This window comes from Alosa pseudoharengus, unplaced genomic scaffold, assembly GCF_046254945.1.
Source record: "Alosa pseudoharengus isolate Yale_2024_CS ecotype anadromous, Long Island Sound unplaced genomic scaffold, YU_APseudo_1.1 YU_APseudo_1.1_scf_4, whole genome shotgun sequence".
Classification (NCBI taxonomy): Eukaryota; Metazoa; Chordata; class Actinopteri; order Clupeiformes; family Clupeidae; genus Alosa; species Alosa pseudoharengus.
Genome location: NW_027468774.1, coordinates 11023151 through 11050489, shown reverse-complemented (window position 1 = coordinate 11050489; position 27339 = coordinate 11023151). Strand labels below are relative to the sequence as shown.

At 46.1% G+C, this 27339-nt stretch overlaps 1 protein-coding gene across 1 annotated transcript in view; it reads left to right on the top strand.

Moving 5' to 3' along the window:
* grin2cb (glutamate receptor, ionotropic, N-methyl D-aspartate 2Cb) overlaps positions 1 to 26776 on the top strand; it is a 46778-nt gene extending 20002 nt beyond the window's left edge. The window contains exons 4-12 of the mRNA XM_076265840.1: positions 349 to 560; positions 12066 to 12234; positions 15402 to 15555; positions 15965 to 16090; positions 17918 to 18147; positions 20948 to 21108; positions 22856 to 23043; positions 23441 to 23673; positions 25346 to 26776. Coding sequence (XP_076121955.1) covers positions 349 to 560; positions 12066 to 12234; positions 15402 to 15555; positions 15965 to 16090; positions 17918 to 18147; positions 20948 to 21108; positions 22856 to 23043; positions 23441 to 23673; positions 25346 to 26776 — 2904 coding nt within the window. The remainder of the gene's footprint in view (positions 1 to 348; positions 561 to 12065; positions 12235 to 15401; positions 15556 to 15964; positions 16091 to 17917; positions 18148 to 20947; positions 21109 to 22855; positions 23044 to 23440; positions 23674 to 25345) is intronic.
* Positions 26777 to 27339: the final 563 nt, after the last annotated feature.

The following is a 27339-nucleotide window of genomic DNA, read 5'->3' as shown; positions in this document are numbered from 1 at the left end:
TGGGACATCATCCTGGTGTCGGTTTTAGAAATCTTCATATTTAAATTCCTGTAGAGGGGGCACTGTGACTCAACTGGCTGCAGCGTCCATACCTCTTTCGGTGCCAAATGCCAATGAGGACTCGGGTTCAAGGCCGACCCAGGTCACTTCCTGACCCAACCCCATCTCTCTCCCTCTCATTTCCTGTCACTCTCTCTTTACCGTATTGTCTAATTAAAGGCATAAAAGACCAAAAAAATATACATAAAAAGAAAAATTAATGTATATATCTTGGAAATTGAGCATTTTTCAGGTGTCCGTATACTATGTATGTATACCCAGCCTGGCTTCTCTCTGTCTCTGCCCCAGGTGGGGACCTTTGAGCGGGGCATCCTCCAGGTGCGCTACCCTGTGTGGCCTCGTTTTGGGAGCTATCTGGAGCAAGTGTCCGATAACCGTCACCTCACCGTCGCCACCCTCGAGGAACGCCCCTTCGTCATCGTGGAGAGCGTGGATCCCGACACCGGAACCTGTGTACGGAACACCGTGCCCTGCCGTCGTCAGGCCAACCGGACAGAGAGGTGAGAACCACCCACCACCCCAACCAATCAGAGCACAGCTAGCAGGTGTGCCTGGTTACCACACCTTCCATAGGACCAATGAGAGCTCAGCTCAATTTTGTCGAAAGGTTTGTGCTTCTACGGAGTGGAATATATGTCCATGTTAACAACCAACAGACTGATATGCTTTAGTGTGACTTACCTCAGATAGCAGTGGAGATGCTTTCCAGTCTGTATGAGATTGTTGCACGTGTTAGACGTACTAATAGGTAAGGGCCTCATCTAGTTCTATAGACCCCTTCAATGCAATCATCCAGAGCAGGTTGGGTGCGCCTGGGGTCAGAAAAACGGCGCAGATAATAGACCGGCATGTTGAGCTGTCAAGATATACACTGTCATTGTTACCCAAAGGCCGCAAACGGTACCTTAATAAATTAGTCTTAGCTAATGGCGATTGTCTGCCTGGTCCTGAGCTGATAACAGAATGGGTAGACGACGTTTGCAAGTGGCCACAGATTCATTAGCCCGACATATATGGCTATCTGGTTGACAAGCCCAGCGTGTATACATGCAAAACAGGAGTATATTTTTCTTGACGTTTCCGTGATGTTTCAGTCAATTCACACACAAACAATTCAATGGGGATGCAAAGCTTTCTGACCCCAACATGCGCACACCTTTTCTGTGATGTGGACCGTGAAGGGGTCTACAGTACCTCCAGTACACCCTCCAATAGCTTATCTGATGTTGCCGTATCTGCAATCCATCTTCCATCAGGCGCGGGAGCATGAGTCACCTGCGCAGATGAAAAGGAGAGTGCGCATGTTAATCACCAGCTGGGAGAGATTAATTAGATTGATTGTGATCGTTGTCTTGTGCTGCCTGTGAATTGATGTTGTTGGGCTAACAATGTCGACTGGATGAATTACACCACAACGGGGCCAACGATTAAACTGTTAATTATCCACACAGGCCACAGCCACTCTCCACACCCCTTCAAATGAGTTTTGATACATGGGTGGCCCATTATAGGCACATTGGAGACTCTTGGAGGTTTTGTTTAAAACAATAACATGAAATAAAATAGAAAGTGCTATGATGAGTGGAACAACACTTATAAAGACTGTAGAGCTCGACAAACAATGTAATGATGGGGGTGGTAATTGGGCACCATTGCTAATGTATTCATTAGAGTGTGTGTGTGTGTGTGGGGGGGGGGGTATTTGTGTGTGTGTGTATGTGTGTATGTTTGTGTGTGTGTGTGTGTGTGTGTGTGTGTGTGTGTGTGGAGCTTAACAAACACTGTTGTGAAGATGACCATAATTGAGGACCGCTACTTATTCATTATTGTGTGTGTGTGTGTGTGTGTGTGTGTATGTGTGTGAGTGTGTATATGTGTGTATGAGTATGTGTGTGCAGAGGTCAAGACGCACTCTAGTGATGATCCTGGTAATTGAATGCCACTGCTGGTGTATTCATTAGTGTGTGTCTGTGTGTGTGTGTGTGTGTGTGTGTGTGTGTGTGTGTGTGTGTGTGTGTGTGAGAGAGAGAGAGTGCGGGGGTGTATCGATCGCCACTAAAGAAGATTCATGCTCTCGTGTTAGGGCATCTTATCCCCGCGCTCTTGGCCGACACTCTCGGCCCTGGTGCTCCGCTGCCCCTGCTCTCCATGTTCTTCATTAGCCGGACGATGAAGAAGCAGAAGAGCTCCCTCTCATGATTAATGGTGTGTTTTGACCACTGGTTTATTGTACAGCAGATGTTAGCTGTAATTAAATGCTCTATAGCTCAACGCTAGGCTACTCGCCACAGCAGAGAGCAGCCCCATGTCAGTGATGGATGCGACTGCATATGAGCACTGGGTAAGCCTGGTGGAGGGAGTGTGGAGGGTGTGTCTCTGAGAGGACACAGACAACTAAAAGGCCATTAGCACCAACTACACAGCCTCAAACCAGGTATGTGAGCGCCCACGGGTTTAGCTCTCGTTGTGGAACGATCAGCTGCCTACTGACTGTGGAGAATCTCTGATCAGGAGCCATGCCCCTTCTGACCTGAATCCGCTCCAGAGTTTGCCAGTGTCTGAGCCAGCTAACGGCCATTGTTACGGTGATGAGAAAAACTCAACACTTGTATAAACTTTAGGTGGCAACCACACAGACAACAACAGTTCCCAAGGCAGAGGCAACAGGTTTTCTATTGTGTCCTATCTATGGCTCAAGAGCAGATTGAGTAACACTGGCATCACAGTTGAAATGAAACTCCATCTACACCTGTTAGCTAGTTAGATGGAATTCCAAACTTGTGTGATATGACTGCAAAGCACCCACACAGCTCGGTCCCCTCTCATTAGGCACCGAGTGATTACACTCAAAAGAGGTGGGGAATTTTCTAATGTGTCCTGCGGTAGTGATGCCACTGCTGACTTTATCTTTGTGCCCATTTACATTTGAAGAGTTTAGTTCCAAAAACGCTATATCTCCATTTTTAAAAACATTAATAAAGTCATGTTATTTAATTGTGTATTTCAGGTAATATCAATAAAATTGCAGTTCTGTTGTTTTGGTTAAGTAAAGACAAATCAAATGGCAATAACTAATTACATTTCCACATTTCCAAACAAACAAAACAGATTTATGAAAATTTATAAAATTGGAGAATATAGCGTTTTGGAACCAAACTCTTCATTTGTTTTTAAAATATACGAGATACACTTGACCACATACCTTTTGTACTGTGCCTTCTGATGCATCCCAGACCATGGCAGTTCTAATGACTATGATGTTGGCAGTAACAGAATCTAAACACAAGAAGTCAGCTGTAACCCTTGGATACACAGCCATGTGTCTCTGCTGACCACTGGTGATTGGCTCACCCAAAATGTATTGTCAAACAAGTGTAAACCCGGGTGTTAATGTCCAGGGAGTAATTCTGAAAATCAAAACGTGTGTGAGCGTGGAGCATCTAGACCACTCAATTTCCCCATTTGAAAGCCTTAAGCGACCGCCATTTTGACCGGTGGTAGTCGTGTCTTAAGTGGGAGATTTTTGTATTGTTTGCTGTGTTTTAGCAGCAGAAGGGGTGACAGCGCTTGTGTCCACATGAATTGACACATCGTTCTAAGAGTCTTGAGGCCTTCAGACCCAGTCCCAGTGTAGGTCAGTCTCAAGTTTTCAATATTTCATGAGCTCCAGTCATTTAGATTCGGCCGTCTGTCGCTGTTTAAACATGCAAATCCTCAGACTCCATCCGCGCTGCCAGTGGGCTAGACTCCAAAACAAACACAAACTTTTACACACACACACACACACACACACACACACACACACACACACACACAGAGAAAGACAGGGAGAGGCACCAGGTTAACATGTCACAAAGCCAACCAAACACCAGAGAGAGAAAGTGTGTGTGGGTGTGTGAGACAGAGAGAGAGAGAGATGCTGGGAGACTGGATTAGTGTGCCACCTAGCAGGCCTTCAAAGCAAACAGAAACCTCTGACAGGGAGAGAAAGAAAGGAAGAATGAAACAACACAAAGTTAACCTGCTTCTAAGCTCAACGTGAACGCAAATGTTAAAAACAAGCCCCTTGCTAGGAAAACACGATAGAGTGAGATCAGGATTGACACACTCTGAGTTCAAAATAACATTGTTTTATTTATTTATTTATTTATTTATTTAACCAATACAACATACAGAGACCAATTGCAGGAATCAACTTGGGGTCAAGTGCTTTGTGCTTTGCTGAGGGGCACAATGGTACAACCGGGAGTCTGCTGCCTGCTTCCTGCTAGTCTCTAAAGCCAGCCTTGCATTGTACGATTTTGGTCTGTTTTCACAGTCGGCGACTAAATTTCCAAAGTCGGACAGAAATCATGGGAGTTGTACTGGAATCGCGGCGCGCTCCCGTCAACTAGATCGTTTAGTGTAAGGTGCCAATCTTAACGGTTTTAAGTCAGTCGGAGTCAGGCTTTGTCTAGTTTTGCCATTACGACAATATCAAACATCGCAAGTCTTTTTAGTGGTGGCTCATGCAAATAGTGACGTGAACAATATAAAAACCAATAGTGACCTCTCTCTATTACTAAACAGGAAGGGGCAAAGTATGCGACAGCTGTAGCCTATATGATTATTTGTTATTTCATTTCTTATAAATTATTACTCGGCTATTCCACGTGACAGAACAACTCTATATCTGTTAGGGATGTCCCTGCATGATCCCTAGTTGTTGCAAAATCATAGTCTGTGACTCAACAACTCTATCACTTGTCTTTAGATGTGAGAGGGTCTGAGACTGTAGTCTTTCAAAAATCTTTCCAAATCTTTGCAGTCTTTCAGTGTAAGGAGGGCATAGGTCTGCTATCATCACCACCTCAAGCTTCCTGCATGGCAGTGTCTTAATCAAGTTCTTCCAGCCATAAGCTCATCCAAGCTCTCCTTAAGCCCTCCTTACACTGACAGATTTTGGCAAGATTTGCAAAGATTTTGAAAGACTAGTCTCAGACCCTCTCACATCTAAAGACAAGTAGCCTAGGCTAGTAGAGTTTTAAGTCACAGACTATGATTTTGCAATGACCAGAGCCGGACAGTAACGGAGTACATTTACTTGAGGTCAGTACTTGAGTACAATTTTGAGGGATCTGTACTTTACTCGAGTATCATTTTTGGGGAGTACTCATGACTTTACTCAAGTACATTTGAGAGGCAAATATTGTACTCTTTACTCCACTACATTTCTATCCATAACCGTGAGTACCCGTTACTTCTTCTAAAAAAAAAGGAAAAAAGAAAAATCTCGGAAACCCTCAATTTGTTGTTTCCCTCTCAAACGTGATTGGATTGTGCAGGCGCCACTGATTGGGACAGCCTATCAGCAATCACCTTCAGCTTTCCGCCAAGTCAATTCCATGGTCAGATTTAGATAACAGACGAAACCATGGACGAAACAATGGATGAAGACGCAGCAGGTCCATCTCGGGAATGTGCCAACCTGTGGCCCACCTCGCCAGACTATTTTAATTTTCTGAACAAGTTAATGATAGTTTTCGCTTCAAGTGTTTCAATTACAAAATAGTATTTTGTATTTGAAATATGTATTTTAAATACATGTATTAGAAATACTGCCCATCCCTGGCAACATGGTAAAAAGATGAAAATGACTTGATTTTACTTCCAATTCATTTTACATTCTCCAAGGTATTAACATTAACATTTTTCATAACTCCATGTAGGGCGTTTCTGTACATAAATGTAAGCACTGTGGCAGTAGTAATGCAATATTTTAACAAATGTAGGCTACTCTTGTACTCTTGATACTCAAGTACTTTTAAAAACAAGTACTTCAGTACTTTTACTTAAGTAGACATCTGACTGTTGTACCCTTACTTGTACTTGAGTAAAATTTAGCAAAGGGTATCTGTACCTTTACTCAAGTAATGAAGCTGTGTACTCTGTCCGCCTCTGGCAATGACTAGGGATCTTGCAGGGTCACTATTTACAAGACTGCAACTAGATTTCTTTAAATTATTACCCATTGTGCAATAGATAAACAGGAACTGAAATGATAGCCTACTAAACTCAAAGTCATATTTCCATGTTTCTGCAGCATTGTTTCATGTGTGACATCCCTAACCGATATAGAGTTGTTCTGTCACGTGGAAGAGCCGACTAATGATGTATGAGAAACTAAATAACAAATTATTATATTCATAGGTTTCATCACGTCCCTTGCTACAGCTGTCACCTACTTTGCCCCTTCCTGTTTGGTGTTGGAGAAAGGTCACTATTGGTTTTAATAGTTCACGTCACTATTTGCATGAGCCACGACTAGAAAGACTTACAATCATATCAAACATATTTGATATTGTCGTAACGGCAAAACTAGAAAAAGACTGACTCCAACTGACTTAAAACCGCTAAGATTGGCACTTAACAATCTAGTTGACGGGAGCGCAAACTGCCTCCCAGCAGGTTTGGTCTGGACTGATTGTAACTTCTAAAACAGACACTACTGGTGCTTGATTATGATTGACTGAATCCCATTCGATGCCATTGTAAAACCCAAGGCAGTCCTTCATGTTGACCGCATTTCATTCTATATTCATTACTTACTTACTAGCTTACTTACTTACTTACTTACTTACTTACTACTTACTTACTTACTTACTGACCTGTTGGCATCTAGGGCAGCAATAAAGGATTTCCACTCTTGTCTGTTTTGGGCCAGTATCTTTATTGAGCACCAGGTGGGATACAGGGTCTTCAGCTCTCCCTCCACCGTCCTGAGCCAGGTATCTTGGGTCGGCCTTTTTCACATTAGCCATCTAGTGTCCAGTGAAGGGCAGTTTGCTTGATGTTTTCTTGCTCTCTGTATTACATGTCAAATCCATTTCCAGCGCGTTCTCATGATGGAAGCCATGTTGTCATGTTTACACCGGCTGAGTAGGAGTTGATTGGAGATGGTGTTGGGCCAGAATATTCTTGTTCTTGATCATTCTACATTACTGCGCCACATACTGATGCAAAGGCTTGAGTTGCTGCATCTCGGCATTGCTTGCCAATATGATAAAAGAGGTAAATATCATGAAAAATGCACATTTTGACAATTTCACTAAAATCACTAACTTGCCATGTAAAACAATAAATACATGTTGTGTTGATAGACACTTACATCACATTACATTACATTACATTTGGCTGACACATTTTTAACCAAAGCGACTAACAACATGGTAAACAGTTTAAGCTTTTTAAAGCAATTCTTTGAACAATTCTAGGACAATTTAAAAAAAGGTAGAGTACAATAAGACTAAGTGCACCAGTGACTGCCATTTTTAAACAGTCGAGTGTCAGTTCTAGTCAGGTGGTAAGTGCTAGGATCAGCAAGACTAGTTGTAAGCAGTGCTATGAGAGGAGATGTTCTCTAAAGAGCTGGGTCTTCAGTTTCTTGAAGATAGAAGGGGATGTCCCTGTTCTAGTAGGATCTGGTAGTGCATTCCACCAACGAGGAACAATGGATGAGAAAAGTTTGGATTGGGCTAAGCGTACTGATGGCAGAGCTAGTGATGGTCATCTGTGGAAGCTAATGACAGGAGTGTATGTTTGAAGCATTTTGTTTGTCTGGTGACCTGTTTATAGAAGTTATGTTTGTCCTCCATAGCCAAAACACCTGAGGATAGTGCTCAAGGAATGAGGATAGCTGATTTAGTAAATGAGAGCAAACAGCACATTCTGTGCTCTTTAAAATGTCATAACATTGCATTGCATGATGTAAGTATTCTAAACCATAGGAGTTCAATGAAGGAACTCTTTGTGAAACTGCTTGTAGTTAATTCCCCTCTCTCTGTGCATTAATGAATAATCCCTCAGCGGTATCAACTAATGTCTTCTCTGAGGCAGGTTGTTGTAAGCATCTCAAAGTAAAATAAATAATGGTTTTGGCGGCATCTTCCCTGGAAGCCTCTCTTTTTCAGATGGCAGAGGAACTTTCCTCCATCTGCTGGTGCATCCTCCGGTGAGCAGAGTTACGCGGCGCAACGCTCATCACCCCTGATCAGCTCGTCGTGACGACGCGCTCGGCAACACTGGCAGCCGGTGCTGTGGGGACGTCTCAGACACACTCATTATGAGACAGAACCCCGGGGGAAAACGTGTACACACACACACACACACATCAGCCCTGTGGGACGGCTGTAACAGCGACGCAGGGCCCTGTGATCAATATCGCTAATGATGACGCTTATTGGGAGGCTGTCAGGAACGTTGCGCTAACTAACGCTAACACACACACACACACCACTAAGTAGAGGAGGCTGATATATATAAATGTTTTCTTGTTCAAATAGGTACATACTACATACACAACCCCCTCAAAAGGTTCACTGTTCTGTGTCAAGGAGGTGGTGGAAAGGCGAAAGGTGTGTGCGTGCGTGTCTGCATAAAAATTATTCTCTGATGCTGTCTGTTGGCTCCTAACCCATATCTAAAGCTGAATTGAGGACAGCGTCTCCTGACACCGGTGTTGTAGGGGTGTGAGATGGAATGTAGTCCTATTGAGAACTGCCTGATTCATCTGACAGTCACTAATGGTGACTGAAGACGCCACGTTTCCAGCCTAATGACAATTGAACGTCCGTCCGATACAATCTCACATTCTGGCGGGATTTGCCAGAAAAAGGATCTGTCTGGTTGATGTATGCTAACTCTGTGCTTGTCTATTTGTGTCTGTGTGTGTGTGTGTGTGTCTGTTCATCTGAAAACTCTCTGTAATATCCACAGGGATAGTTGGCTCTGATTCCGGCTCTGCTAGATCAATGCATTCCACTGTGTGTGCGTGAGTTTGGTGAGTGTGCCCGGTGTGTGTGTGTGTGCGCGTGTGTGTATGTGTGTGTGTGTTTGTGTGTGTGTAAGTCTTTGTTGCTTGTTTTGTCTCGGCGGTCCTCTGCATTAGTCTTCCAGACAGGTCTCTGGGCCCAGTGGAAAACAGAGACGCCTGGGCTGGGACTCTCTTCTGTTAATACATCACTACGGCAACAACACACCACACCCCTCAGGGCAGAGGCTTTTGGAGCATTGTCTGGCCTGGTTCTAGCACAGGTTTGGCCCTGGTGTGGCACGGGTTTGGCCCTCGTGTGGCACAAGTTTGGCCCTGAGGGCTGTACTACGATGTGAGGTAACTGGCTGACCCGGGTAACTTCGGCCGTGATGTGGCACAGGTTCGGTCCTGATCTGGTACTGGACTAGTGGATCAGCACCAGGACCAGCTGCACCAGGACCACACACACTGTTACGACTCCCAAAAAAAGACAGCAAAAAAGTGAGGTAGGTGATGCGTTAAGATACAAACCAATAGATAAGATACAAACCAATAGATGCGTTAAGATACAAACAAGATCCAAGTGTGTTGATTGTCCAAATCTCAAAATTGGAAACGAGTCTCCTGAAAGAAACGACGCAGCCGTTAGGACTCTTGGAGACACCTGTGCACTAGAGAGTCTCATCAGCCATTAGCACCGCCTCCAAACACACCTGAGCCCAAACAAGAGGAGAACGTGACAGGAGAGCAGAAAACATGTCCAGTGGGCCGTCACACACACACACACACACACACACACACACACACACACAGTCTCTCTAAGACCAGAGAAATTGGAGAAATTGGTCTTTGTCTCTCTCTCTCTCTCTCTGTCACACACACACCTTAGTGCCCGAGGCTGCAGCATATCTGGCCAGGGTACAGTGTGGATCCATTAAACAGCCATGGTGCATTCATCTGTTGTCCAGGGAACACACACACGCACACAGACACACACTTATCCCTGACACAGTCATCCGTTGTCCCGTGAAATACTCTCTTACCTCTTAACACACTCAATGACACATAAACAGATATAAGTACACACACACATCAGAACACACACACACTCAGACATATACACACACACACACACACACAGATTAATCAACCAAGCTCCAGTTCACTGCTCACTTAACCCCAAGCCCATGGCCATGTGCAAGTGGCTTGGGGGAGCAGAGGATAGTGTGTGTGTGTGTGTGTGTGTTTGCTCGCTCGAGAGGAGCAGACTCATCCCTTCTCTTCATCACTTCATCTGTTCCTCTTTGCCGTGGACACACACACACACCTCATTACACAGAAGGTCTGGGCAGGGAGGGGCTGCCGTCGAGAGGGTTGTGGGGGTGTGTGTGACTGTGTGTGTGTGCTTGTGTTTGTGATTTAGCCTGTGGTGAGGGGGTAAGTATTGCATTCTGTGATCATACTTCCTGAGCTCTAGTGTGTGTGTGTGTGTGTGTGTGTGTGTGTGTGTGTCAGTACTGCCCTTCATTGCCAAATTGAGTATGGTCTGACATTCATGAAGAGCAGAATAGGTCAGTATTTACTAAATATGGATAGAAGGATAGGTCTCTGCGTGTGTGTGTGTGTGTGTGTGTGTGTAGATAGATAGATAGATAGATAGATAAATAGATAGATAGATAAATAGATACTTTATTGATCCCCAGGGGAAATTCAAGAAATGTGTGTATGTGTGTGTGCTTACTGGCATACTGTCACTGCTGACTGATGTGTATTGGATGCTGTGTGTGGGAGGGCATTGTGGTGGTGGTTGTGTGATATTCAAGGTGGGGTTTTCTCAGAGCTCAGGGGGTCAGAGAAGGCCTTTAAGAGCTTGGTCTGTGTGTGTGTGTGTGTGGTGGTTTCTCAGAGGGTCAGAGAAGGACTTTAAGAGCTTGTTAAAGGTCTCATGGGAGGGTGTATTCACACACACACACACAGACACACAAACATACTCCATCAAGTCTTTAATCATACCCTGAAGTCTTCACACATACACACACACACACACACACACACACAGAGAGAGAGAGAGAGAGAGAGAGAGAGATACACTTACACACACACTTTAAATTCACACTATCAGGTTTTACAAGTTCGGGATGAAGGGTACTTTTAGGCCAATTAAGTACACCTGTCTCACTCCTGTCCTAAAATGTTTAGACACTTTTTAGCTGAAGTGATTAAGAGAGTGGCTGATTCACACAGACACACACACACACACTTGGTCCACGGTATCTGTGCCGAGTCTGACCTACATTGTACAGAGATCAGAGGATGAGAGGGTTGAGCAAAATAGCAAATAAAGGCAAGCATTCACTAACAATCTCAAACAGCTTTTTCATATGCCTGTTCACTACAAACATTTGAAGACACACACACATACTTGTCGTAGTTTTCAGCAAACAAACACTGGACACTGGAATAAGATTCGCTGGTTACACTTAACAATTTGGAATTTGTAAACTTAAAGGAGAAATCAGGCGTTGTTCGTGAGTCCCCATGTTCATGCCTCAGCTGTTGACTGTAGCAACTTGAGCTAGGTAAAACCCGTTTTCCCTTTTTTCCGTAGGCCTACCGACAGTAGTTGGTACTCTGTGGAAAAATTGCCAGATTTTTTCTGTAAACAATTTGGATTTTTTACTCCCCAACATTTTTTCAATTTAATGCTATGTTTACACGTGGCCGGCTATTTTCATAAACAAACATTTCACCCTCTCCGTTTTAAAAAATAACATCGTGCACACCTGTCAGTTTTCAGAAAGGTTTTCCTTTACACTAACCCGGGTATATGCCTTCAAGAGCATACCTGTACAAGGCAGTGTACCGAGAAGTTCAAGCCCATGTTAGCCAATCAGAATCCCAAAAATATCAACAACAGCAACGAATCACTTCCTCTTTCTCTTTTGAACTGACTAAAAATCTCCGCTTCGTCACATAAATCTCCGTTTGTACCTGTTTAGACGCAAAACCTAACCTCCGTTTGCGTCTAAATGACAGGGTCAAACACAGAAAAACATCACCGGTTGCATCGTTTTTGTTGTCGTCTAAAACTTGCCTAAAACTTGATTGAAAAACATGTTTGCCTCTGTTTGCTCTGCTTTGCCCCTATGATGGGTCCTGATCCCACTCTAACACCCACCACCTCTCCTTCCTCTTCCTCCTCTGCCTCCTCCAGCATCGCAGGTCACACGGAGCCCTACACTAAGCTGTGCTGTAAGGGCTTCTGCATCGACATCCTGAAGAAGCTCTCCCGCACCATCAAGTTCTCCTACGACCTCTACCTGGTCACCAACGGAAAACACGGGAAATTGGTGCGAGGGGTCTGGAATGGCATGATCGGAGAGGTGAGCTCTCTCGCTCTCTCTCTCTCTCTCTCTCTCTCTCTCTCTCTCTCTCTCTCTCCTTTGGTTTTTCTCTCTCACACATACACACACACACATACCTTTATCACACACGCACGCACACACAAGCACAGTCATGCATATATACAGACATACGCACAAGGAGAGAGCACACTCAAGGATACAAGACACCCACACATATTCACAATAATATAGTATCTGCAAAATTTCGGTGCCTCATTTCGTGCTTAAATAGCGTTTTTTTATTTTTATTTTTTATACGGGGCATCACTGCATGTCATGCACCATCTCTAACGTCTTGCTCTGATAGCAACACATCCAGATACAGTTAGCTAACATAAACACTGGATGCACCACATAGGCGAGTGGACAGTTTGTGTGAGCCCAAGTAGCTTACTTAAGCGATATCACAAGCTCCTGTCAAAATCTAGCAGTGGGCCTAACTACACACAAGCAAAAGGCTATGAAACAACATCAACAGTAGCCTATAGTTACACAATATCTTTGCTACTGCGCTAACTGGCATTTATTTGAAATGTTATCAGCAAAGTTAACTTTATTTCACGGTGTGTTCTAAACATAATGGCATGATATTAATCTTTCATGTGCATCAGGCCCATATAGCATCACAATGAATATGAAGATCATGTTAAAAGTTAGCTGACAAAAACATAAATATGTAGGTTACATACCTGATGTCACTGAGCTGTCAAAGAGGCTAGGAAACCATCAGCAAATTGAATATAACAGTTCAATTTCATGTTCAAATTTGTCTTATCAATAAAAAAAAAAAGCAATTCATGCTTTAGACCATTTTAATTTAAAACATTTTAAAAACAAAGTACCGGTTCAGGCACCGTTTCGGCACCGGCACCGTTTTAAAAGTATCCATTTAGCACCGGTATCGGATAAAACCCAAACGATACCCAACCCTAGACCTACCCCTTTTATTTTGAAGATCAGTCAGCCCTTTCCTCATCAGGCTCAGTTTAGCTTCCAAAGCAGCTGCTGTCTCTTCATATTGACTTGAATGAATGGAAGCAACACTCATAAATGCCAAATGCTTGATAATTACTCCGAGCAGTTGCCAAGTTCTAGCTCCAAGTGCAGGCCACATAAATGTGAGATGCTTGATAATCATTTCTAGCTGTGGCTACCCGCCTTTCCCCCCGAGCACTTAGAGTGACTCGGCAGTTCAGGACCTCTTGACTTAGAGTGACTCGGCAGTTCAGGACCTCTTCACTTAGAGTGACTCGGCAGTTCAGGACATCTTCACCCAGAGTGCTTAGAGTTATTTCAGCACTCTAGGCCATCTTCACCCACTTCTTCTTCCTGCCTGCCCGCCTGCTGGGTGGAAGGGCTCTCATCTGATTGGTTAGGAGTGTCTCACAGCTGGCCCCAAATGCAGCAGTCACCTTGTGTATGTGTGTAAAAGAGTGTGTGTGAATGTGAGTGTCTGTGTGTGTGAGAGAGAGAGAAAGAAGGAGAGAGGGAGAGAGAGAGAGAGAGGGAGAGAGAGAAAGAGGGAGAGAGGTAGATAGAGAGAGAGAAAGAGGGAGAGAGGGAGAGAGAGAGAGAGAGAGAGGGAGAGAGATCCAAAGGCGCAGCTGACAAAAACAGCTCCAGGCTCAGAGAGGGCTCTTCAGAATTCAGATGCCCGCAGAAAGAAACACACATACCGTGAGCCAGACACCCACATGTGCACACACACACACATACACACACACATGCACACACGCACACAATCGCATGCACGCACATGCATGCACACACACACACATACAGACACATACACGCACACACACATACACATACATGCATGCACACACACACACACACACACACACACACACACACACACATACACATTCACGCATGCACGCACACACACATACACACACACATACACGCACGCACACACACACACACTAAAGCACTCATTTTCACTTATGGAAACGCCACTGAGGCACTGCATGTATCAAAAGGACACAGAACATTTAGAGCATGTTTATGTTTGCCTGGGAATTAACCTTTTCAGAGTATTTTCATGTATGTCTGAGAGTGAACTTCTTGCCTTCTTGCCATCTTGTAACACCTCTAGCAGTAGCTGCCATGGAAACAACCTCTCGGCTCATGCAAGGAGCTCAGTGGTGTGGTTTTGCCATGATAGGCAACTTGAGGATCCGCTTAGAACTTACTGACTCTAATCTATAGAACATACTGTCGATACTGCAGTCTTAGAACATACTGAATATACTGCAGTCTTTAGAACATACTGAATATACTGCAGTCTTTAGAACATACCAGGGGTAGAGCTAATGGTTCATGGGGGGGGGGGGGGGGGGGGGGGCGTCCTGAGTGGGCCCCTATATAGCTACTGTCAGTGTTTATCCCAACATCATGTTTTTGTTTAGTCCTCATATTGTGCTTATTAGAAGCTGAGACATTTTGTTTTCTTTCATGTTGATTTAAGATTATTTGTGTAGGCTATACGGGTTGAAAATGTATAAGCACGCAGTTTAATTTCCCTATTTTGACAATCGGCTAGCCTATACTATACAAACAAATTTCATTAAAATAAGCAATTATCTATAAAACATACTGTCGATACTGCAGTCTTTAGAACATACTGTCGATACTGCAGTCTTTAGAACATACTGAATATACTGCAACCTATAGAACATACTGTCGATACTGCAGTCTTTAGAACATACTGACAATACTCTAATCTATATAACATACTGTCGACACTGCAGTCTTTAGAACATACTGGCGGTACTGTAGTCATAATCTAGTCATAAATATCAAATGGCTGCTTAGAATAGAATTTTTCTTGAATTTCCCCTGGGGATCAATAAAGTATCTATCTATCTATCTATCTATCTAGAGCATCCATCAGAGTAGGTTAGGGTAGCCTCGACTCATAAGCTGGCCTTGATCAGGTTTGCGTAGGGTAGCCTCGACTCATAAGTTGTCTCCTTGCGGTCCATATCAGGGTAGGATAGCCTCGACTTATCAGCTGTTGTATTCTTTATCACTCTGTAACACTCTTTAACACTCTGTAAAGTCCCATGTAATGTGTAATGTTTTGGCGCTCTATAAGTGAAATTAAATTGAAATTTAATTGAAATGATCACTTCTTGTCTCAGGTGTTCTATAAGCGGGCAGACATGGCCATCGGTTCCCTCACCATAAACGAGGAGCGCTCCGAGATCATCGACTTCTCCGTGCCCTTCGTGGAGACGGGCATCAGTGTGATGGTTGCCCGTAGCAACGGAACAGTGTCCCCGTCTGCTTTTCTTGGTGAGAGACTTGCCTTTCCTCTCTGTCGCCATGGCTCCCACAACCCTGACATCCAGTAGTTCACACATGGTTTCACACAATGTTTACTAAATTTATGGCTTATTAGTAATATAAATAAGTAAGTCAAATGTATTTGCACATGCAAACATAACTTTTACTGACTAAAGTGCTGTACAAAATGAAAAAAATATATATTGTCATATCATGTAGGCTAATTTTGATAAAAAGGCCAATCTGAACATAATTTATCCATTTCAAACATTAGATTACATAACATAGAGATTAGCAATTAGAGATGAGATTAGTGTTTCCTTATGTAAGACATGGTTATAACCTGTTTATAACATGGTTATATCAGTGTTATGAGTGTGTGCCAGTGTAAAGGTGTAGTCTTCTCTGTGTCTCTCAGAGCCCTACAGTCCGGCAGTGTGGGTGATGATGTTCGTCATGTGCCTGACCGTTGTGGCCATCACTGTCTACGTCTTCGAGTACTTCAGTCCTGTGGGCTACAACCGCAGCCTTGTCAGTGCCAAAGGTGAGGAAGATACGCACGCACACACACACACACACACACACACACACACACACACACACACACACACACACACACACACACACACACACACACACATACACACATACACACACACCTCCCTTTAACAAGCTCCTTCCTCTCCTTTATCTGGAAGATTCTGTGGGTAGTGCTCCGGCTGGGCTGGCTTAATCAATCTGTATATAGCCCTGTGACAGCCGCAACCAGCTGAAAAGGTCCTTTCCCCCATTTTAATTAATGTTTGTCGCTTAACTAATTTGACTCAAATTGATGGCCTGGTCTCTGTTTCCCTGTCTGTGACCCAGTGGAAAGCCAATAGTGGCGTTATGGTGTGTGTGTGTGGGGGGGGGGGTGCTGAACAGGCCGTCATTTAGGTCGTGCAGGCAGGACAGAATAGCAGACCGTGGTGTACGCTTTGAAATAGGCTTTGTAGCTCATTTGGAGAAGACTCAATACATCTTATTCTGCTGCGACTGAATTTAATGGAGCCCATTTCCAAGAGTGCGTCTACAAGCAGCATCATTATGTCAGTCCATAAGAAACACAATCACAAGAGGTGAGGGGTGTTATTGAAAGACATATTACACACACTTGAAATGCTATAGCGGCCTCGCTAGTTAAAGGTCACCGCTAATAAACCAGTTCAGTGGTCGAATAGGGCAGCTGTTCTTTTCTACTAAGTGTGAGCACGCTGTGTGTGTGTGTGTGTGTGTGTGTGTGTGTGTGTGTGTGTGTGTGTGCGTGTGTGTGTTTGTGTGTGTCTGTGTGCGTGTGTGTGTGTGTGTGTGTGTGTGTGCGTGTGTGTGTGTGTGTGTGTGTTTGTGTGTTGAGCTCAAAAATTGCGACCATTCCAGCTCCGTGTTAGTAAGACTGCCAAGTCCACCAGACTCCAAGCCAGGTCTGGAATGCAGCCTGCATCAGAACACAGTTCCTTCCAGAATCCTGGGTCTGAACTGCAGAGCCTGCTCCCTGATTGGGTTCAAAACCAGAGGTCTCGACTGGGTCAGTACCAGACTGGACCTGAACAGAGTCCAGGGGTCTAAACTCCAGCGCCTGTTGCCAACTGGGTCAGAATCAGAAATCTCGACTGGGTCAGAACCTGAGTTCTCAACTGGATTAGAACCAGAAGTTCCCGACTGGGTCAGAACCTGAGTTCCCAACTGGGTTAGAACCTGAACCAACTGGATTGAATAAACCTCTTCTGACTGGGCCTAAACCAGACACTGACCTCCTGCTCATCAACACCACGTCTCCACTCGGCATCACAGTCTAGATCAGATGAGGCTGTTTCTTTTGTCACTGCCTGTAGACAGAAATAAACCAACACACAACACACAGATACACACAGATACACACTCACATGGCATCTATTCTTCATCGGCCTCCCACGCACTACACTCATGGCCGGTTCCACGCACTACTGTACACTCATGGCCGGTTCCACGCACTACACTCAGCACTACACTCATGGCCGGTTCCACGCACTACACTCATGGCCGGTTCTGGATCTACACAGGGTCAGCAAGCTGCATGACCAAAAGAACAAAAAGAGTGTTTTTCTCCTCTCCATGGTAGTAGTACGGAATATGGCCCGTGGGGGTACCCATGGAACCCACATATTGATAAATGACACTGTATGTGTGCAGTATATGACTGTGAGTAATAAAAGTATCTGCTAAGTGGACACATGAAAATAATTTATATACAGGATAATGTATAAAATAATGTAAATATATTATGTTATATTATTACATGTATGTCTTTAATGGGCTATACATACCTTTTTTACCTTATACATACATCTTCCAGCTCCTGGTGGTCCTACCTTCACTATTGGGAAGTCCGTTTGGCTGCTGTGGGGAATCGTCTTCAATAACTCGGTTCCGGTAGAGAACCCCAAAGGAACCACCAGTAAAATCATGGTTCTGGTGTGGGCCTTCTTCGCCGTCATCTTCCTGGCCAGCTACACGGCCAACCTGGCCGCCTTTATGATCCAGGAGCAGTATATTGACACCGTCTCCGGCCTCAGCGACAAGAAGGTGTGTATGTGTGTGTGTGCGTTGTGTGTGTGTGTGTGTGTTTGTGTGTGTGTGTATATGTGTGTGTGTTTTTGTGTGTGTGTGATTTCACTGAATGTCAAAAGCAGCTAATATACACCAAACCTTTGTATCACTGTGACTTTTATGGTTCTAGAATCACAGGAGAGTTGCTTTGATTCTATGATTCTATGATTCTATCTCTAAAAGCAACTGCACATCTCAGCTGCATTGTTTTTTCATTCTTTAATCATTTCTGCAGCACCTTCATAGCTATCCAGTGTCAGTTGTTGTAGGTCATAAAGCTGACCTTTAAGTCACATAGAAGCTCTTTTGTAGACTGGACCCAGGTGTCTAAAGAGCTTTCAGATTATGGCATAAAAGACCAGCACCTGAACATCAATCTTCCTTTCAGCCTTAATTCATTTCTACAGCATATTCATGCCTGCCCCCTGTCCGAGTCACTCATCGTAGGTCATAGCAGAGGTCAGCTGAGATCTATTCTTCCCACTCTCTCAGAGGCAGTCTGGGAGTCTTGTTAATCCTGGAGAAAGACAGCTCATACATGTGTGTGTGTGAGTGTGTGTGTGTGTGTGTGTGTGTGTGTGTGTGTGTGTGTGTTTGTGAAGGGGTGGGGTGGTGGTGGTGGGGAGGGTGTTGTGGGTGGACTCTGCAGTGAGAGCTCAAGTGTAACCCCAACGGGACAGGAAACAACAAATTCATCATTTACCGACTGACCTGCCCAAACACAGCGGCGCGCCGAGTTGCGGCGCTCGCAGTCATATTAATAGAATTGCCAGGAGTGATTCATGGCCGCATTACTGCTTCCATATTTCACGGCTGCGCTGCTTTGAATTAAAGCAGTATTGACTGTTAAATCTATACTAAAGGGCTCTGTGGCGGAAACCACTTCCCACGCCGCTCTGCTCTCTCCGCTGCAAGGGATTATGGGGCCTTTTAAAAGATACAAGCAAGCTGGACACTGGGCAAAGTCGCACACACACACACACACACACACACACACACACACACACACACACAGATATACACTGTACACAGACAAATGCGCTCACCAAACAAACACACACACAGACACAGACAGACAGACAGGTACACGCACACATGCACACACACACACCCACACAAGCATTTATGGATAAGAGCATGCAGATACACACATTATTATTAGTTCAGTCATTAGTTCAGATATGGATAGAAACACACACACACACACACACACACACACACACATAACACGCACACACATATATACACTCACACACACATATACACTCACACACACATAGTCACACAGATAAATCTAGGAGATGCACACATTTAGAGATATGCACAGAGGCGTATGCAGACACACACACACACACACACACACACACACACACACACACACACACACACACACACACACACACACACACACACCCTTGGCTCATATATCATGTGGACCTATAAAGCATTTTGAATATTCTGCAGCATTTGTCCCCTCTAAGCCAAGCTGAGTTTTATTGCTGTGAGCAGCACGGTCGCCTCTCAATCTCCTCAAGGTCAAGTCATCTAGGGGAAAATCTCAATGGAAAACATGTTAGCACTCAGTCTTACACAGAGATCAAAGCCTCCCACACGCACGTCCATAGATCGGAATTCAATTTTGAACCAGGCTCTCGCTTATAATGAAATTGTTATAACATATGAAGACAGTGGCAAATGTATTTCAAGAAGTAGATTGAATTAAAAAGCACTCCATATTTAGTCTCTGTTATAGAGAATATACTCCTTTTAATAAATGTCGATAGTCTGTTATTAACAGAAAGCTCAGAAATATGAGCTCCCTACGATGACCCCGATAGTGTCCATTTAACTCGATGGTAAAATCTTTAACTCAATCTTGAGATAATGGGGTCACTTTTAGAACATGCTAAGCGGACAAGTGCTTCAGTCTGTGTCACTGTAGCACGGTCTCTGAGTTAGTCGATGTCTTCAATTGATTGGATACATTTTTACTTATTCTATGCGTCACTGACGCGGGTTCTTTCTTCAAGGTGCCTCACAGAATGATTGTAAGGTGTGATGAGGTGTGCACGTGTGTGTGTGTGTGTGTGTGTGTGTGTGTGTGTATGTGTGTGTGTGTGTGTGTGTGTGTGTCTGTGTCTGGTCTGTGTAAGGCGTGATGAGAAAGCTCAGATCACATGCTGACAGAGGCTGGGGAATAACTCTCCCTTTGAACAGGACCAACGCAGAAACTAGCCTCAGGGCACGTGGGGAGTGTTTGCCCGAGAACAGGAGAGGAGAGGAGAGGAGAGGAGAGGAGAGGAGAGAACAGGAGAGGAGAGGAGAGGAGAGGAGAGGAGAGGAGAGGAGAGAACAGGAGAGGAGAGGAGCGGAGAGGAGAGAACAGGAGAGGAGAGGAGAGGAGAGGACAGGAGAGGAGAGAACAGGAGAGGAGAGGAGAGGTAGAGCGATGAGAAAGGGAGAGGAGGATGAGAGGAAAAACACAAAAGGAAGAGTAACGAGGAGAAAGTAGCTTTACAGACATACACACACACACACACACACACACACACACAGAGACACACACAAACATGTGCACATACACACACAGAGGAATGGTGAAAGCAGCTTTACATACACATGTCTTCCCCTAATCTCTCTCTCTCTTTCTCTGTCTCCCCTATACTCTCTCTCTCTCTACCCTACTCTCTCTCTCTCTCTCTTTCTTTCCTTCTCTCCCTTCCGTCTCTCTCTCTGTTCTCTAATCATCTCCCCCTGGCTGTGTTGTGCCCCCCAGTTCCAGAAGCCTCAGGAGCATTACCCCCCATTCCGCTTTGGCACCGTGCCCAACGGGAGCACCGAGCGCAACATCCGCAGCAACTACCCCGACATGCACACACACATGATGAAGTACAACCAGAAGGGCGTGGAGGAAGCGCTCAACAGCCTTAAGACAGGGTGAGCACACACTCTCTCTCACACACATACACACACACACACACACACACACACACACACACACACAATGAAGTACAACAAGAAGGTCGTGGAGGAAACGCTCAACAGCCTTAAGACAGGGTGAGCATACATACACTCTCTCTCTCTCTCTCTCTCTCTCTCACACACACACACACACACACACACACACACAATGAAGTACAACCAGAAGGTGTCCAGGAAGCATTCAACAATCTTGAAACAGGGCGTGGAGGAAGCACTCAACAGCCTTAAGTCGGGATAAACACACACACACACACACACACACACACACACACACACACACACACACACACACACACACACACACAAGTACAACCAGGAGGTGTCTTGATACAGGGTGAGCACACACACACTCACAGCAAAATGTTTTTACCTCTACAAACACCAAACATTGCATGCATTGGCATTGTTAAGTTTCCCTGCGCTGTTAATTTCTGGTGCATTTAATGGTGTAATCGCTCATCTCTAATTACATCTGATTGATTAGCTAATGGTGTGGTATTGATGAACCAGCAGCGCATACTGTATGTTAGTGTTTCAGGTCCGGGGAATTAGATGCCTTCATCTACCATACAGAAGCACAGAGTTTCACACACACACACACACACACACACATACAGGAGTTCTATTATCATAGTCTGAATTTCCCTCATCATGCCTCAATGCTTATCTAATCTATACTCAGTCAAGGCCCTGTAATAAACTCAGCCATTCCCCATATAGTCCCTATACGTTGCAATGCAGTAACTTATTCTTTTCAGGTAATGATGACATTATGCTTTGGGAAATATAATATTAAAAACGACTTCATACATCATTCTTCTTCGAACATATTTTAGCTGAGGTCCTAGCCTGAGTTATATGCTCTAGCTAGCACATTTGCCAGGCTGGCAGCATGGTTATGACACAGAATGTAATTATATTTATGAAAAAGTTGAACTCTGTGACACCTGTAGAATATATTATTGCAAACTACGCGGGCTGAGCTCATACTCTCCCACCTCTTTGAGGAAAAGTTGAATACCTTTATATGATGTAATTTGTGTAACTACAAAATATATGTATCTGACCATCTGAACTGGTGGGGGAGAGGAACTTGTGTTGTGTGCTGTGCGTTGCCTGCATTGTGTTGACCACACTGCTCAGCACTCGTACTGGCCTGGTCTCAAACCCGTAACTCGCATCACCTTGAATAGGCTGTGTGGTCCGTCACCTTGGATAGGCTGTGTGCCCGAAAAGGCTGTCTGTGCGCTCGTCTTTTTCAGGTGGAGCCAGGTGTGTTTGAACCTGCCGCTATTGCTAATGTAATTAGTGTCCACACGGACCCGGTTGGGTGTTGCACCTAGTGAATCGGCATGTTACAATAAAGAAGGATTTATGCGTGTGTTAAAATTGCTATTATTGGCCAAACAAGATATTCAATGTCGGAGTGAAGATGTAAGGAGCAGAATATAACAACTCACATCACCTTGGATTAGGAGTTGAGCATGCTAGCAAGTGAGCTAAAAGCCCAGGCTGCTAGCATCACCTACTAGCATGTCTGTTAAGGTGTCGGGAGGGAGGTTTACCTACCGTACATCCTGCACCAACTGGCTACCGTTTCATGCGGTCACATGGTAACCTGCCATCTTGTGCGTGCTGCACACAGTTGGCGCCCCCTCCAGTCCGCTGTGTGACCTTTAACCCTTCTGCCCGCTGCTCACAGGAAGCTGGACGCGTTCATCTACGATGCGGCGGTGCTGAACTACATGGCGGGGAAGGACGAGGGCTGCAAGCTGGTCACCATCGGCTCTGGAAAGGTGTTTGCCACCACGGGATACGGCATCGCACTCCAGAAGGAGTCGCGCTGGAAACGACCCATCGACCTTGCCCTGCTGCAATTCCTTGGTGATGGTAATCCATACGTGGGGTTTGGTGTGTATGTGTAGTGGGGGGGGACTCCTTCAACATCACGTGTGTGTGTGTGTGTGTGTATTCTACCCATGCCATGCCCATGCTGTGTCCATGTGATAATCCCTGTTGGAGTTCATTACACTGGACACATGTGTTTCCTCATTCACTGATGTCAAAATAGACTAGTTAGTTTCAAAATAGTGTGTGTTTGTGTGAACATAACAAATATTCATTGTTACACAGTCGGTGTGTGGGTGTCGTAATGTCCATGCAGATGTTTGCATTGGGGCTGGTAATGTTAATGTGTGTGAGTGTGTGTGTGTGTGTACGTGTGTGTGTGTGTGTGTGTGTGTGTGTGTGTGTGTGTACGTGTGTGTGTGCGTACGTGTGTGTCCAGGTGACACGCAGCGCCTGGAGACGGTGTGGCTATCGGGCATTTGTCAGAATGAGAAGAACGAGGTGATGAGCTCCAAGCTGGACATCGACAACATGGCGGGCGTGTTCTACATGCTGCTGGTGGCCATGGGGCTCAGCCTGCTGGTGTTCGCCTGGGAGCACCTCGTCTACTGGAAGCTGCGCCACTCCATCCAGCAGTCCACGCACCTGGACTTCCTCCTCGGCATCAGCAGGGTACAGGCACACACACACAGACACACAGACACACACACACACACAAACACATTCAGTACACACACACACACACACACACTCACACACACACACACACACAAACACATTCAGTACACACACACACACACACACACACACACACACACACACACACACATACACACACACACACACACACACACACACAGTACACACACACACAGACAGACACAGACACACACAGACAGAGACACACACACATACACATACACATATTTAGTAGTCTCTGCACCTGGATTGATCGCCATCAGCAGGGTGAGCACATGGTCACAAACGGTCATACGCGCAAACACACACACACACACACACACACACACACACACACACACACACACACACACACACACACACACACACGCCCATGTTCTAGTCCTAACCTTTTTAAAGAAAGATTCATCTTTTTGAGTATTTTCTGTCACTGCAAAGCTAGTTTTCAATCATGAGTAAGGAGTCATTAGATGACACCATTTTGTCCCTGGGCTGTAGAGAGAAAGCAATCAGTCTCTATGTTAAATTAATGTCAGTCTATTGTCACCATGTCAGAACCTCTTTGTCACCGGAGGACACTGATATGGTCATTTACTCTGACCCTTGGGACTCTCTGGTTGACTTTTTTTTACCCTGACTAATGCTCTAAGATATTCTCTCTCTCTTGCTCTCTCACACACACCTACCCCCCCACACACACACACACACAGACACGCACACACACACACACACACACACACACATACACACACGTCTGAGGAGACCCTGTGCCCTTGTTTCAAAGTGACCTGAAGGCTTCTCTGTGGCATACATTTAAAGTTAAATTTAAATATTGAAACATTTAAACATTTCCCAGTTCAAATGACCTTCAGTGGTCTTTTCTGCGGGGCTGTTTTAAAAAAAAAAGTGGGAAATATTTTTAAAGTTTTACAGTCTTTTTAATTCTACATGTGTAGTCTTATTCCAAACGTTCTACTGCCACACAGTTTTATTCATGTGTGCAGCAGACCCCCAGCAGATCAGTGACTCATGCGTGTGTCACATCCTCCTTCCATGGGTTCTTGATGGGGAGAATAGTCCATGATTGGCTAATTCACAAGTAAATTGGTCCAGTGATGGTCATCTTTATTGGAAAAGGGTCTTTTGTTTGCTGTTTCACTGGACATGAGAAAAGCAATCAAGAGAACAGTGTGTTCTGATGAGGTTGTGGTAGATGTCCAGCTCCCGTCGTTAAGAGGAACAATCGGACTGGAATATAAATGTTTTATTGAATGTTGGTTAATTCACTCAGCGTGGTTATAGTGATAAATGTTTCTGACGTAAGGCTACGTTTTATGTACAGAACAGAAGCAAACTCATCAGGGCTGCAAAAAAAAAAATAGTTTGAACTTTGCCAATTAATCATGACTGGGCTCGCCCAGAGATAAAGTCTTCCAGCCTCTTTGCCAAATTACTGCAATTAACTGCATCATTAACTTTAACTAACAAAATCTGGCAGTTTGGAGAGTACAATCATGGTGTTTGTTTCCCCCATTCCTCAAGAAGGGGATGAGAAGTTATAAATTACTACCCAGGAGCTTCAAATCCTGAATCTTGATTTTTATTTTTTTTTAAAGATATGTCTCTTTTCCGTTTGTCCTCTCAGGGTGTGTACAGCTGTTTCAACGGAGTGGAGGATCTTGGGAAGCCGGGGGGCCTGCAGAACCCGGACCTAACGACCAACTACGCCCAGGCCAACATGCTGAAGATGCTGCAGACTGCCAAGGACATCGTCTCGTCCACCAAGGTGGAGAATTCCCTGGACAACGCCACCAAGACCATCGAGAACTGGAGTCGCTATGGCGGCAGCTTACCGGCGAGGATGCCACAGGTGACCGCCACCAGCGCCACGGAAACGCTGCCGGGCCACTTCTCCTACATCGGCAACGTCCCCGAGCACCACGCGCCCCTCCTGTCGTGCCCCCCCACGCCCCCGTACCCGCTCCAGTACAGCGACGCCCTGGCGGTGCCCCAGGCGCGAATGGTGGCGCGACCCACGCCGCTGCGCTACACGCTGCCCGCCCGCGGCACGAACGCCGTCTACGACGCCGTGGTGCCCGTGTCCAGCCTCAGCCTCAGCACGCCGCACCTGGCCGTGCCGCCGCCCGCGCTCAACGGCACCCCCTACAGCGCCTACGGGGAGCTGCAGGTGCCGGACATCTACGCGGAGCACCGCGCGGTGGAATCCGCGGTGGGCGCGTGCGTGCGGCCGGCCGAGAGCCTGCGGCGGAAGAAGCGCTCCCGGAGCCACGCGCTGGATGCTCTGGACCTGCGCCGCTGCCCGGAGTACGCCGAGCCGCCGGCCGCGTGTGTGTACGGGAAGAGCCCCGCGCTGGCGGCCGGAGGCGGCGCGGGCAGCTGCGACTCGTGCGCAGCACGGGTGTACGGCGAGGCTGGCCCGGTCCCGGTGGGCCACGAGGACGTCCCGCTCGTCAGCAAGCGCAAGGCCCACCGCCGGCCGTCCTTCCTGCGCGCCACCTGGGGCCCCGAGCGCGTGCGTCCCCCGCCCGCCGACAGGCTCTCGGTGCTGACCGCCGCGCCGACCGCGCGCCACGCCGACGTCCCCGACCTGTTCCCCTGCGTGGAGGTGTACGGCCGCGTGAGCGGCGGCGGTGCCGGACTCTGCTACCCGGCGCTGGACCCTCTGCGGCTCGCCTCCCGCAGCCACTCGCGCAAGAGCCAGAAGCTTCGCCACTCGCAGTCCACGCGGCTGCCCTCGTACCGTGAGGCGCTGCTGACGCACGCCGACGCCGTGGGCGCCCGGCGCTCCGCCAGCCTGCTGCAGCGCACGCCCACCCGCGTGACCTCCGACCCCGCGCTGGCCCTGTGCCAGCGGCCGCTGCCCTACGGCCCCGTGGAGCTGTGCCACATCTTCCCGTGTATGGTGCCGCGGGCCGACAGCGTGTACGGGGGCTACCGCGCGCCACACACACTGCCCCACGCGCTGACCCACGAGGAGATGCTGGGTGGACGGGTGGGGGATGGAGAGCAGCCCATGGTCTGGGGAAGGATTTCTAGTTTGGAGTCAGAGGTGTGAGAGAGGACCCCTCACACACACACACACACACACACACACACACACACACACACACACACACACACACATACCCATGCACACATGCATACCTGAGCACACATATAATTACACACACACACACACAAACACACACACACACACACACACACACACACACTCATTCACTTACTCTTACCCACACACACAGACTGACTGACAGACCAGACAAACTGCCTTTTTCATCAAAGCAAAAAAAATACCCACAATTCACTGCAGTCTCCTCAGTGCAATAACAGGAGACGCCGTTCTCTCCGCGGTGGACGGTCTGGTGAGCAGCGGGTAGTACTGTCCCCTTCATGGCTCCCTGTCAGCGCCAAGCTGTTGAAAGGCTGGACTTTCTGCGCACTCCAGGTGGACGAGTCCCATTCTGTCTCAGCAGAGACACACAAGGCTGCTCTACGTGTACATACAAGTACCCTCTCTGGGTCTTTGAAAGTGGATTTGGTATTCCTCCATGTAATCCCATGTGAAGTTGACTTTTACAAACTCTTTCAGACGTTCTGAAATATCTTGTGATGTTGTTT